This window comes from Gastrolobium bilobum, unplaced genomic scaffold, assembly GCF_033153095.1.
Source record: "Gastrolobium bilobum isolate Gb01-03AN ecotype WA unplaced genomic scaffold, APGP_CSIRO_Gbil_v1 utg3966, whole genome shotgun sequence".
NCBI lineage: Eukaryota > Viridiplantae > Streptophyta > Magnoliopsida > Fabales > Fabaceae > Gastrolobium > Gastrolobium bilobum.
The window spans coordinates 151462-165595 of record NW_026898636.1 but is presented as its reverse complement, the minus strand read 5'-3'; the positions used below and the strand labels follow the sequence as shown (position 1 = coordinate 165595).

General features: G+C 35.2%; 1 protein-coding gene across 1 annotated transcript in view; it reads right to left on the bottom strand.

Annotated features, from left to right (window-relative positions):
* The window catches only part of LOC133317878 (protein ENHANCED DISEASE RESISTANCE 2-like), a 33188-nt gene extending 22050 nt beyond the window's left edge, over positions 1–11138 (bottom strand). Inside the window, exons 1-10 of the mRNA XM_061519770.1 lie at positions 10858–11138; positions 9852–9926; positions 9622–9675; positions 7550–7615; positions 7205–7263; positions 6453–6529; positions 5948–6064; positions 5315–5349; positions 4096–4193; positions 3920–4015 (exon numbers count right to left, since the gene is read on the bottom strand). Of these exons, the coding sequence (XP_061375754.1) occupies positions 3920–4015; positions 4096–4193; positions 5315–5349; positions 5948–6064; positions 6453–6529; positions 7205–7263; positions 7550–7615; positions 9622–9675; positions 9852–9926; positions 10858–11067 (887 nt within the window). The 5' untranslated portion in view covers positions 11068–11138. The remainder of the gene's footprint in view (positions 1–3919; positions 4016–4095; positions 4194–5314; positions 5350–5947; positions 6065–6452; positions 6530–7204; positions 7264–7549; positions 7616–9621; positions 9676–9851; positions 9927–10857) is intronic.
* Between the last annotated feature and the right edge of the window lie 2996 nt (positions 11139–14134).

Here is a 14134-nt window from a genome sequence, read left to right as displayed (position 1 = left end):
TGGAATTGTACTTCTAATCCCAAGAAATAAGTGAGCTGTCCAAGATCTTTCATGTGGAAAGTTGTATGCATCAATTGTTTGATTGTAGTGATAGCCTCTTGATCTGAGCCGGTGACGATAATGTCATCCACATAAACAAGGAGAATCACAATTCCTTTGGAGGTCCTTTGTAGAAAAAGAGATGGATCATAGCTACTTTGGATGAAGGAAAAACCAAGTAATGTTGTGCTAAACTTTTCAAACCACACTCTTGGTGCCTGTTTTAATCCATACAAAGAACGTTTTAGCTTACAAACAGTATTAGGTAATAGTGAGGGCATACCCGTAGGAAGTTTGATGTAAACTTCTTCTTTGAGGTCACCATGAAGGAAGGCATTTTTGACATCTAGCTGGTGAATTGGCCAAGATTCAGATGCAGCAATGGCAATAATAGTCCGCACAGTAGTCATCTTGGCCACCGGCGCAAAGGTCTCTTCATAGTCTAGGCCATATTCTTGCTTATTTCCAAGAACAACCAATCTAGCCTTGTATCGATCGATGGATCCATCTGAACGCAACTTTATAGTGAATACAAATTTACTGCCAAGAGGTTTAACCGATGAAGGACATGGAACAATGTCCCATGTTTGATTTTCCTCTAGTGCAAGAAGTTCAGTCTCTATAGCATCCTGCCAACATTTATGCTCCATTGCCTGTTTATATGAAGAAGGAATAGGAATAGATGCTAAAGTTGCTGTCAAAGATAAAGATTCAGAAACACCATACTTTTCCGGTGGTTTACGAATGCGAGTACTGCGACGTAAAGGGGCAGGTTCTAGTGCATGCACTGGATCAGCAGCCAGAGAATGATCAGAAGGGGGCCTTGAAGGGATTGAAGTCTGAATTGGTGGAACAGTCGGACGTCTTTGGTAGACAATGACAGGAGGACGAGCTTGGTCTTCTGCAAAACTGTTAGGAAACAATGGCAAGACAGATTTGGATGTAGAAGATTGAGTGTCTTGGTTAGTAGCAAAAAAATATGTATCTTCTTGAAAGATGACATTTCTAGAAACCCGAATCCTATGTAAGTGAGGATCATAGCATAAAAAACCTTTTTGATGGGCTGAGTAACCAAGAAAAGCACATTTAACAGATTGAGCTGTGAGTTTGGTGCGTTCTGGTGGCTGAAGATGAACATAACAGACACAACCAAAGGTGCGAAGAGTTGAATAATTGGGTTGCTTACCAAATAACCTTAAGAAAGGGGAATCATTGTGCAAGACTGGAGAAGGCAGCCGATTAATAAGGTGGACAGCAGTTGAGAGAGCTTCACACCAAAAACGGGAGGGTACTAAAGAGTCCAACATTAAGGTACGGACAACATCAAGAAGATGACGGTTTTTTCTTTCAGCTATCCCATTTTGTTGGGGTGTGGAAGGACACGACCTTTGAGATAATATACCATTTTTCTGCAAGAACTCTTGAAACAAATGAGATGTGTATTCCCCCCATTGTCAGAACGCAGAGTTTTAATTTTTGATGCAAACTGAGTTTGAACATAGGAATGAAAAAATTGGAATGCAGAGAAAGCTTCAGCTTTAGATCGCAAAAAATAGACCCATGTGAAACGACTATAGTCATCAATAAAAGTGATAAAATATTTGTAATGTGCATGAGATATTACAGGTGTGATGCCCCATAAATCACTGTGAATTATGTCAAAAGGCTGATTTACATTTGATTGATGAACTGGAAATGGTAGAATTTTACTTTTACCAAGTTTACAAGAATTGCAATCAAATTGAACAGCACTAAAAGATGGGAAATGTTTATTGCCAAGAACTCCAGATTTCATTAAGGCATGAAGTACATTCGAATTTGGGTGACCAAGACGCTTATGCCATAATTGAAAATTAACAGTTGCAGAAATACAAGAAATAAAAGGCTGAAAAGAACATGGTGACAACAATGAATAAAGAGGAAAAAGACGTCCAACTTTAGGCCCCTTCGCGATCACCTTCCCTGAGTGTTGATCCTGCACATGACAACCAGACTTTGAGAATTCAACTTTGCAATCACTGTCAACTAATTGACCAACTAAAATAAGGTTACTGGTGAGATCAGGGGAAACATAAACATTGGTAAGAGATGAAGAAATATCACCAATCATCCGCAGTGTGTATTTGTAAATTACCAGAGTAATTTGTAACATTGGTAAGAGAAGCAACATTGTTGGTCATATGATTGGATGCGCCAGAGTCAAAGTAGCAAGGAGAGCTGGATAAAGAAACTTTACCTGAAAGACCCAAAGCAGAAAATACAGAAACAATCATTTGTTGAACCATTTCAGGGGTTAAAGTTGGCACAGAAACAGGCGGATTCTGATCCACAGAAACAGGAGTAGTAGAAGAGCCAACAGTGGCAGTGATGGCTGTTGCATTTCTCCGTGGTGGTCTGATTTGACATTCTTTGATGATGTGACCTTTTTTGCAGTAATTACAGAACTTTTTAGGACAGTTTGAAGCAAAATGTCCATGGCCTTTGCAGCAGAAACATTGGACAGTACTCATGTCTTGACCTCGTGGTTTGGCTTGTACTGCATACGCTACAGGAAGGGAGGCAGATTTCTGGTGTTCCATGTTTGTCTGAGTAAGGAGACGTTGTTCTTCACGAAGCAATTCATTTAGACATTCATCCAAGGAGGGAACAGGAGCCATGTTCATTAGGTTGGTGCGAATGCCCTCAAAAGTAGATCTCAATTTCATAAGAAATTGATCTCGTTTTGTGGTATCATGAACATTTTGGACTGCAGTTTGTCCTTCAGTCGACAAATCTTTATAGACAATGTCAGTATATTCAGCCCAAAGATTCATGAAATGAGAATAGAATTCAGAAATTGAGAGACTATCCTGTTGAAAAAGAGAAATTTCATGTTCAAGCTGGAACCTGCGAGCAGTGTTTGTTTGGTTATAAATTTTCTTCAAATAGTCCCACAACTTTGCTGCCGTTGTGAAGGGTCTGAGATTGAGGACAATACTAGGCTCAATAGAGCCTATGATCCAAGTCATTACCTGTGCATCTTTGGCCTCCCATTGGGCATGTGCTGCTTGGTGCGTAGTTTTGTCAGGAGCAGAATTAGTTCCGTCAACATGACCCCAAAGCTCCTTGCCTTTGACAAAGATCTGAAACTGAAATGCCCAGATGGAGTAGTTCTTTCCATTAAGACGAACAAAAAGAACATCATATTTTTCAGTAGACATGATGCTGAGAAAAATCGCGAGAGGAAAAAAAACAAGAATCGCGACGTGAACAGTACGCGCAAAAGACCAGAACTTGGGAACTCAGAGACTGTGAGCACAGCGAAAAATTTAGTAACGAAACCTAGACTGATACCATGTTAAACTTAGAGAAATTGGGATAAAACCTTATGTTCTCCTTTGGAGAATTCTCATTTAAATAGTATGATATAATTATACAATCATAACTATACAATCATAACCTACAGCACAATCATAATTACACAATCATAACCTACAGCTGGCTAATTAATTAAGGATATAATTACACAATCATAACCTACAGCTGGCTAATTAATTAAGGATATAATTACAAATCTGCACAAATAATGCCAAATATTCTGCTCATCAATTCTATTGACAGCATGGACATAAAAAAAAAAACCAATAAGTTAGCAATGTCTGATATAATGAATTAAACGGAATGGAAGTCAAAGTCAATAGGAAAATCAAATTAGCCAGAGTACACCCATCTCTATGAATGGAAAAAAAATCCATATTTTACATTCATAGATGAGAAATTACAGAAAATTAAACAAGATTATTAATAATGAATTTCACAGAACAGAGCATACCAATACAGCAATCCAGTTGCAATAATGTTATAATTTTGAAATTTAAAAAGGTTAGCATCAAATGATTACCACGATAGATACTTAGGATCATATGTCCCATAAACAACATCGAAGTGTCCATCATAAGAATCTACCATTTCCAAGTCACACATCAACATATCCCACCTGCAAAAAATAATTATAGGAGAGACTAATTTTCCCAATATGTCATCAAGACTCTCAAGCCCTTTTTATTGGCAACTTACTCATTTCTTTTTTGTGGGTCAGGGTTCAAAAGCACTTCAAAAACGGTATCTGCAGTTGCATCAATAACTCCAACAGACTTTGCAAGGACATTACCATTCTACAAAGCACAAAAAGTATCAAAAGCAGAAACCAGAGTTACTTATCTGTCCTATCATAATGAATTAAAGCACCGATTTCAATAGTTATAAATGTGACAAAAATAGAATGGAACTACAAAACAAGAACTTAAATATGTTAGATTTTAACATAATCAAGCAATGAATATCAGATGATTCATTATCGTGAAAGAAAGGCTTTTATTGACAGTATTTTCCTATTTGCATGGCAAAAAAAAGCCGCTCCATTTTCCGAATAAAGGACAACAGTAACACAAAGGTGTCCTTTAACCAAAAGCCAACAGAACAAAAAAAAAAAAAAATGACCTAGTGAAAACATCATGATAGTACTTGCACCGCTATGAACAGATACCACTATTTGCAGTGGCGGAGCCACGTTGAAGTCAGCGGTTGCCTTGGCACTGGCTTATTTAGCCACGTTTAGCTACAATTGAAACGTAGCAAATTCTGTTTCAATTTTTTTGAAAATTAGCCACGTTTTGGTCGTAGCCATACAACCGTGGCTATTTGGGCACTAGCTGAAATTTTTTGGCACTAGCTGAAATTTTTTGGCACTTGCTAAAATGCCATGCTGGCTCCGACACTGACTATTTGAAAAACTCTCAATGTCAACGACGAGTTTCATAATAAGAAGAAAAGAACATTGTTATTGTTAACTATTTGAGGAAGAACAGCTGCACATACGACTCCTGACTTAGGAATTCATTCCTTTGAATTCCTTTAGCCATATCAAATTTCACCATTGCTTTTGGTCATGGGATCTGCTTGATTTACTATTAATGACTTACAAATATGGTTCTGGTAATTAACAATCTATGTTACAAGTACAAAAAACAGTTGTCAATACACACATACACCCATGCACCAGAAGAAATCTGTGTTCAGCAAATTATGCCGTTCAGGCATTACAAGCAAACTATCAACATAGGGAAACAAGTATTAGGTAATAAATGAATCAGCAACATGTCAAGTATTATACTCTTACGACTTCTGTTAGAATAACAGACAAGAACAGAAATCTAACTAGTTTTCAAGAAATATGTTGATAATCAATATCACTGAGGAGCCCACGCCCACCCAAAGAAATGAATTGTTTACACACCTTGTGATGAGAAACATCCTCAAAAATTCTAATACCTGAAAACACAAACAAAAAGCATCAAGAAGGATAAAGATAGATCCAACTAAAATTTATTCTATCATAACTAATATAAACAAGAATTAAAAGTAGGAAAAACCATAAGCAAAAGCATTATTGTTTGTGTCAGAGTCTAACCAAATCATGCAAAGAAAAGGATAAAGCGTACGATGCTACTCAAGTTGCCCTATCCTAAATATAGTAATGATTTTCTTACTTTGTAGAGTTTCTTTTACTTTTCTTTTTCTTGATAAATGAATTTTTTTTTATGAGGCAAAGAAAATAAGACTACAAGAGTTAAGGATAATACGCTCCAATGTTTTCTCCCATGATAAACTCAATTGAATTGATTGCCACACAGTCCCATTATTAGTTCAGAGGACCCTGGCCACCACATCATCTTCTATTCTAACCCAAAAGTTATCATGATAAATTAATGAAGGATCTTTAATTACATGGTCAAGATAGACTTGCTATTAAATTAAATAAATTTATAAATATTAAGAAATTACTGAAAAGGAAAAGGGTATTAGAGCAGCAAAACACTGCCTTTAATAAGCTGCAACATAGTGTATGTCTGTGACGGAAGAAAAATACCAGCCACAGTAAGAACACATTTCCATTGATGTGCTTCAACTGCATCGCCACTGTCCCCTTCCAACCCATCTGGCCTACAAGCAAACCTTGATGATTGCCGTAACAGTGTCTCTGGGCCTTTCAGAATGAAAGAGCAAGAGTACAGTTAACTAGTGATAAAGAGAGAGACTCATATAAGGTTAAAAATGTTAATTCAGCGACCCCCCACCATACTCAGAGAAAAAAGAAAAGAAACATGGGATTCCTTGCAAAAATACAACGAACATTGATTCAGAATCATGCTTTCACAACTATCACTATTCACTCCACAATTTCTGGTGCATATCAACACTATGAAATTTGTCTCTCCTTTTGAAATAGGAAACAAAATGGATACTCCATTATACTCTGCTAAGATGCATAACAGGTGGATTTGTTGTCAAATTATACAAATTATCAAATGAATGCATGTGAATGCCTCAAAAGCAACCCCTCATGAATATAATTGACCAAACCATTTTTTTACCTTGGCCAATTTTTATAAGCTTCCTCAATCCATGGGCATACCGCCTCACTCTAGGCCGATGTCCTTCAAGATTGATCCTTCCTCAACATAAAGAGCAATGATATGTCAATTTATGATAAATCATCTAATAAAAGGACAACGTCTAAGGCAGAACACCTAATAGTGATCCCAACAACAACTATGCAGGTCTCTCATTCAGCATAACTTACAAAAATATTAATCTGAGCTGTATTACCTAACTGGAAGCAATATTCCTTGAACGTATAGAAAACTATCATTATTTTTAAATTTTGTAAGAAAAAAATGAAGGAAAAAAAGAAGACAGAGACAATTGAAAGGACCAAAAGCATTGGAATCCCCTGCTTACGTATGACACAAAAACCATTGTTAATCATTTACCAATCAGCATTGAAAACAAGACCATTCATCTAATGTTATTCTATCTGTTAGAAAAATATAAAATCATTAATGAAGCTTCACCCAACAGCTTAAACTTTTGGGTTGAAATGGTTCTTTACATGATATCAGAGCCTCTGTGACCAAGTGGTCACGAGTTCGATCCTCACCGCCCCCCATTTAATTAATAAATAATTAAGTATTGTGGAGTTTCTTAGTACAGGTAGAGGGTGTGTTAAAGAAATATAAAACTATTAGTGTAACCTCACCCAACAGCTTAAACTTTTGGGTTAAAATGGTTCTTTACACTAGCAAATATTAGTATGAGTGTACTTCAGGAGGGGGGAAAAGCATACTCGGCCTCCATGTTTAGTCTGTCTCTGGCACTACTTCCTCTTGACAGCTCATACTCAGCCTGCAAAGAGTATATATCCAGTAACTTAAAATAATACGCAAATTAAATACCAATATAGTTCCATGATATCCCTATGCTTTTAGCTAGCAACATGGCTACTCCACATTCTTTACATTCAAGGAAAACCTATATGTTCGAAAATTTCATAATAGGAACACCAATTCAAACCCCCTGCCACAGATTAAACTTTAAATCTCAATCACACTTGGGTTATAAAAATTACTAACACCAATAAAAATTGCAATGTTCAGATTACAAACGCAACCTTCCAGTTATTTTCTCGTACCTGTTGCTTGGCATGATCAAATGCTTCTATCCATCCTCGGGCTTCCCCAGCTGTAGCGCAAGCAATCTTGAAGAAAATTACATGAAAAAACTTATTTTTATACTGGAAAAAAGGAAAAAATTTATAACACTCATGGTATGTAGGGGTTCATTAAATTCTAAATAAATAAGCTCCCCAGTACAGACACATAGATGCAGATACATTTGCATGCAAGTGCAATTGTTGAATCCAAAAACTATATCGAGCCTTTCAAACCAAAATTCAAGGGCCAGTTTATATTATAAATTTTAATTCCAGGAACCTGGTTAACCATTTTGATGACACTCCCCACAACAGGCGTGGTAACAAATAGAATGCCCACGATAAAATCAAGGGAGAATTCTAAATAAGGAACTCCAGCTAAAAATTTTACTATGAAGAGAAAATAACAACTTGAAGTGATTATTAGTTAAAGTATAATATTGGACTTAAATTGGCTTAAAGAAAGACTCTGAGTGGCAGTTGTGATCAAATGCTTCATGGTAATACTTTTATCAAGAGTTCCTGTTTTTGCTTGAAAGGTGGATAAAGCACAGGCCCACTTACTTGTGCTGAGAAATTACACAAGGCTTGATTAATTATTAATTTAATGGGGGACGGTAAGGATCGAACCCGTGACACCGAGGCTCTGATACCATATAAATAACCCAATTAATAATATCAATATTCCCTTTGAATTCTCTTTTCATAATTTTAATCATTATTGTCTCTCTTTACCTTCTAATATGGTATCAGAGCTTGGGTGTCACGAATTCGATACTCACCGCCCCCACTTTCTCTTGTGAAATTTCTTAGCACAGGTAAGTTGGGCCTGATGCAATATCCACGCTTCAAACCCAAAGGGCTCTTGCGTGAGGGGGTGTGTTAGAGAATAATATAAACCATTAAAAAGGTCATCACCTAATACCTTAAGGTTTTGGGTTAAGATGTGGTGTCAGAACCACTTGATATGGTGGTCTTGCTTAGCCCATTGGTGGTGGTCCCCAACCACAGGCTTCCCCTAGACTCTCCTGACAGTGGTATTAGAGTCGGGTTGGGTTCAGGCTAGCCAAATATTTGGTTAGGAGGCGGGTTAAGTACTTTGAACCTGGGTACTCGGAAAGAGGGAGAGCATATCAATGTTAGGTTTCACACTTGAGGGAGAGATTGCTGGGATATTCAAATATGATGAGTCTCACATTGATTGGTAATGGGCTAAGTGAAGTGGATATAAGTGGATAGGCCCATGAACCCAATGCCTTAAGGTTTTGGATTAAGACATGATGTCGAATCCACTTGCTAGCATAGGGCTCACTTAGCCTGTTACCAACCAATGTGGGACTCATCACACTTGAATATTGTTGAGTGAGGCTACATTAATGGTTTATATATCTCTAACAAGCCCCCTCACAAGAGAAAGAGAATCGAACCAATTGGTTCTTTACAGATTTCTACATGAATTAAATTGTGTTGTGAGATTTGGCAACTTTTTTTTTGTTTTGGTAAGACCACAAGGTTTGGGACAAATCCTCCATCGGATGTTGGCTAGCCCTTGGCCACAAGGTGCTTCCAATGAGTTCCGAACCCCTGCATTGCAGGTAAAGTTCACCTTAAATGGAACTCAGTTTGCCTATTGAACCACTCCTTACGGTTGGGGATTTTGCACTTATTGCTTGATAGTATATTAACAAATTACCTCACTAGCATTTAACCTGGAAAATGCAATGGAAGTAAAGTAATTAAAAAATAAATAAATCAATAAATTATGTATAAAGAGCTTTGGTAGGGGTGTGCGTTTTTTTTTTTTAATAAAATTTTTAAGCAACTAGAATCACGTTTTCTTAAAAAGTTATAATAACTTAGCATGCAACATTTACAAGCTACAAAAGATGGAAGCTTATGCTTCTGTCTTATATTTAGTCGAGTGTAACAAGTTACAAGATCAATCTTGAATTCTTCATTAGTTATACCTGTTAAAAACCATGCTGCAAGGAAAGTAGCTTTCAATGTCTATCAATAATAATTAGAATAAGTACTTCAAAACTATAACTTACTTCTCCCTTTTTGGCCTCATCTAATCGATTGTAAAACCGTACAACATAAAGATCCTGGGGAAGAAAACAAAATATACTTAGCTTCAGTTAAATTTGCAAGGTAATCGAACATGTACACCCAAATCACACCAGATTTTGAGTTGAACCTCAGAGAGAATATTCCATCAAAACTAATATACAATCAGTCTAATGTAGTACACACGAAGAAATACATATGCGATGATATATACCCCACTGTTGACCTTTCGACGACCTAGCTCCTCCACCATAAGTGCGGGCCCTACAGCTCCCTGCCTAATGGGTTTCTGCACAGTGGATAGTTTTAGCATTAAATATTTAACTATTATTATCAACATAGAGATGATAGAAGAAAAGAAAAAACAGAAAACCAACAAGTGAAATGGCATTACAACCCACATTTGAAAAAAACTAAACTGTAAAATTATCAAAAGATTGTTCAATTAAAAACTACTGACTCATAATCTGTCAAACTAAATAATCTTTTGTAAATAAAAAAGTAAGAGTGACAATGAGGCTTGGCTCAACTGGTAGGATCAAACAGGGAACAGAGTCAACAAAAAGGCCTTGGCAACTAAGTTAGTTGGGTCTTCTTAGAAGGGTTATCTTTTTTAGTTACTTGGGAAACTTGAAGAAGGTTAGTTTTGTTAATGATTTGAGACCATAGATCTCATACAGGAGCGGTGTTACATAAAGACCTGCTCCTATTTCTTTCTGCAGTATCTTTAGCACAAAAGAAACTGAAAGTTTGATGAAAACCGTGCTATTTAGAATTGAAGCATAAATTCCTTCTGATGACAACTAGTGAAATACAGCAGTAGTTAGCCTTTGATCCAGCTTGTGATCTATATTTCCAATAACCTTGTCAAAATTTAGCTGACTGGATGAAGCATAAGCCTTAAGGTTTTAAATTGGGATAATCAACATTGTTTTCTTTTCTATCTCCATTCTGCCACTGATACATACTATCAAATAATTTATCAAATTACGAAGTTCCCCAGTTCTTCATCAAAAATAATTTCTAATTTCGAATGAGCACAGCAGTCATCACACACAAAATTGCATCTACCGAAACAAATGAACTCGAGCTGATTTTATTTTATTAATTTTAAAAGTGAAAAGAATATTATATAATTAATCCACAGTAACCGTAAATTCCAGGACCGCAAGATGAAGTACACAAAATTGCAAGTAAAAGAAAGAGAAGAAGGAACATACAATGGCAGGGTTATCGTGAGGATCACGCTTGTACATGGCAACATATTTCCCCCTAATGAAGAGGTATCGGAGATGACAGTACTCAAGGCCAATGGAATTGACTCCTAAGTGATAAACCCAACCAAAGTACTCAAATATCCCTCTATCTTCGCTGCGCTCAGAACTTCCACTACCGGAATTGTTCAACGACGAAGCTGCTGCTGCTTCCATCGTAAGCTTTAGATCAAACTCATCTGATTCTTCTTCTCTCTTCTTTTTATTGTCATTATTTTTTGCCTTAATTTCTCCGATTCAGTGCACACGGAGTTTGATGGTGTGAGTGGGTCCCACTTTACTTTTTGGATAGTGAAGTCCGAATTAGTTGAGGTTGAGCTTATTAGCTTAACCACGCCATTGCCAGTTGGTAGTTGTCACTTGCCACCTATGATTAGCTTTTTCTTATTCTGCTTAGTGCTTCCTTGTTAGTGGAGTGATTCTTCTTGTCTACAAGAAAATCAATGAAATTAAATTGTTTTGTTTAATATAAATAGTTTAATGTATGCATATAACTTGTTGCTTGTGTAAAGTGACTTTTGCTTTGAATTTGGATGAGAAAAATAAAAAAGAGGGAAAACAAACTTTTAAAAATTTAAGAAAATTTCAACGAGAACATTTTTGGCCTTTTGTTTTTGGAGTAAAATTAAAAGGGAGGTGATTTTTTTTACTAAGAAAGTATGTTCTTCACTTCTTCGAATATATTGTTTAAAAATAAATAAGTTGTATAGTTAGGTTGTTGCAAGTGGTCCTCGAGTTTCCTTGGTTTTAAGGTTAACGTCCATTATGAAGGATGGACTAATATTTGGCACCATTATGAAGGATGAACTAATATTTGGTACCATTATGAAGGATGAACTAATATTTGGCACCATCTAGCTAACCCAATTCAAATTAATTAGATTCAAAATAACTATAATTTTTGTTCCAGGTGGAATCATTTGTGTTTACTAATAATATTTTTAAAATGTATAAAAAAGACAATGTAAAAATAAAGAGTAAAAGATGTATCTGGTAATACAGTCAACTATAAAATCAATTTTGAACAGTAAAAGAGTAAAAGCTGCATTGAGTTATAAATACTGTTGAATCACATTTCAGTCAGCCTCCGTAAATGCAAAACAAACCGGGCACGGATCAGTGGAAAGAAAATTAAAAACAACGATTTCAGTTGACATGCGGATCTGCAAAGTTTCTTTTTTATTTAAAATCTAGGGTTTTTATTTTCAATGAATGTTGAATATAAAATATTAAATGAGAAGAGATTTTGAATTTGAAATAAAAAATAAAAACAAAAAGAATAATTACGATATTATTTGAGCGAGAATAAAATAAAATATTAAGTGATACTTGAAAAAGCAGTCTAATTTAATAAATATTCACATTGATTGAAATCAGTGTGAATATCTTCCAAAATCATCACGGCACTCCTTTGGTAGAAAGGAAGAAGCAATTTTACAAACCTTTCCTCGGCTTACGTATTACTAAAATGTAAAGCGAGCGTACACAGAATTTTTAGTGTGGTTTTTAAAATTATCTTATATTTTAAATAATATTTGACAAACAATTAAACATAAAATCAAAAATTTTAAGTCAACATTTCTCATGATATTTTGACCTATTAATAATTTTTTAATCACACTTTCAAAAAATTCATTTTCTCAATATAATTCTAATAATCGCAATGAATTTAGATGAGGAAAGCATCTAGATTTCAATGAATATAAATATTTTTTAATAAAAATTACACGTGTATTTTAAAGAAGCAAGTAAACTATATTTTTTTCTTTTATTGTCACCGCGATGTTTGGTACATGGTATTATTTAGGAATTCTCGAAAAATGAGATTGAAAAATTATTTTTCCGCATTTGGCATAAGGAAAACTAAAATTTTGCCAAGATAAATTTATTCCCATGATTTGATTTTACACTACCCATTCCTATTTTAAAATGTCATCCAATACATGGTATTCTTTTTGGGTAGGATATTGTAACAATCAATTAGTGTTACTATCCAAGTAAGCACGGACACTTGTAAAAACAGGGAGAGTCGTGTCCGACACGCTCCGTCACGGCGACACGCTCTGACACGGTGTCGGACACGCGGTCAACTTTTTTCGACACGTTGACCATTTCGATACGCGAATTTGATCGTGTCCGACACGGTCAAATGGCATTTTCGTAATTTTTTTTTAAATTTTTTTAAAAAAAAAATTAAAATATATTAATAAAGCTTTCACATGATCATAGCAATTTTATTTTTTTGTCTTTTTTCTCCTTAAGTAGATAAGAGATCATCTCAGCATCGTTGTTGTCAATTCCTATAACGCTCTTATTGTATCTCCTTGTCTCTGATCTCTCTCTAATATGATTTGATCTCTCTATTTGATATTATATATCTCTGCCATCCCAGTTCTTATTTTTTTTATTAAATCTTCCATCTTTATAACGTGTTGATGGGTATTATTAATTTAGTTTCATTTTTTGTTAAATTATTAAATATTAAATGAAATATACACTATATAAATTAAAAATATTATTCAATATTAAAACGTGTCCTAACGTGTCGAAATCCATAAATTTTTAGGATTGACGTGTCGGAGTGTCGTGTCGTGTTGTGTCACGTGTCGCATGTTGTATCGGTGTTACATAGTTAATATCAATGTTACTATCAATCAATTTCACCGTTATATCGATATGTTGATCTAATGGTTATATTTATTTTCATCTTTGTATCGTTATAATTCCTCATATTTAATGTGAAAGCATTAAATATGAGAAATCATATACAAAGGAGAAAATAAATATAAAGTATCAAATCCAGAAAATCATAACCATATAAAGATGAAAATAAATATAACCGTTGGATTTATAACATAATCGATCTAACGGTAAAATTGATTGGTACTAACATTGATAGTAACACTAATTGGTTGTTACAATATCCTTCCCCATTTTTTTCCGTTGTAGTGAGAAAGCAGACACATAATTCTCTTACTACAATACCATCATCACCTATGTTTTGTGTTTGTGTCGCCATTCATCTTGTTGGCAGTTTCCCTTTCTCTAGAAAATGAAAAGGTAAAGGAAAAGGATTTTGATATAACTTAGGAGGAGTTGACTTATCAATGCAGGAGAAACATATAGGGTGAATAACAATTCTAGGCAGATAGAAACATAAACTAGTAAAAAATGATTATAAATAAAGGGAAAAGAGTGTGTCATTTTAAAAGATGTAAAGTTG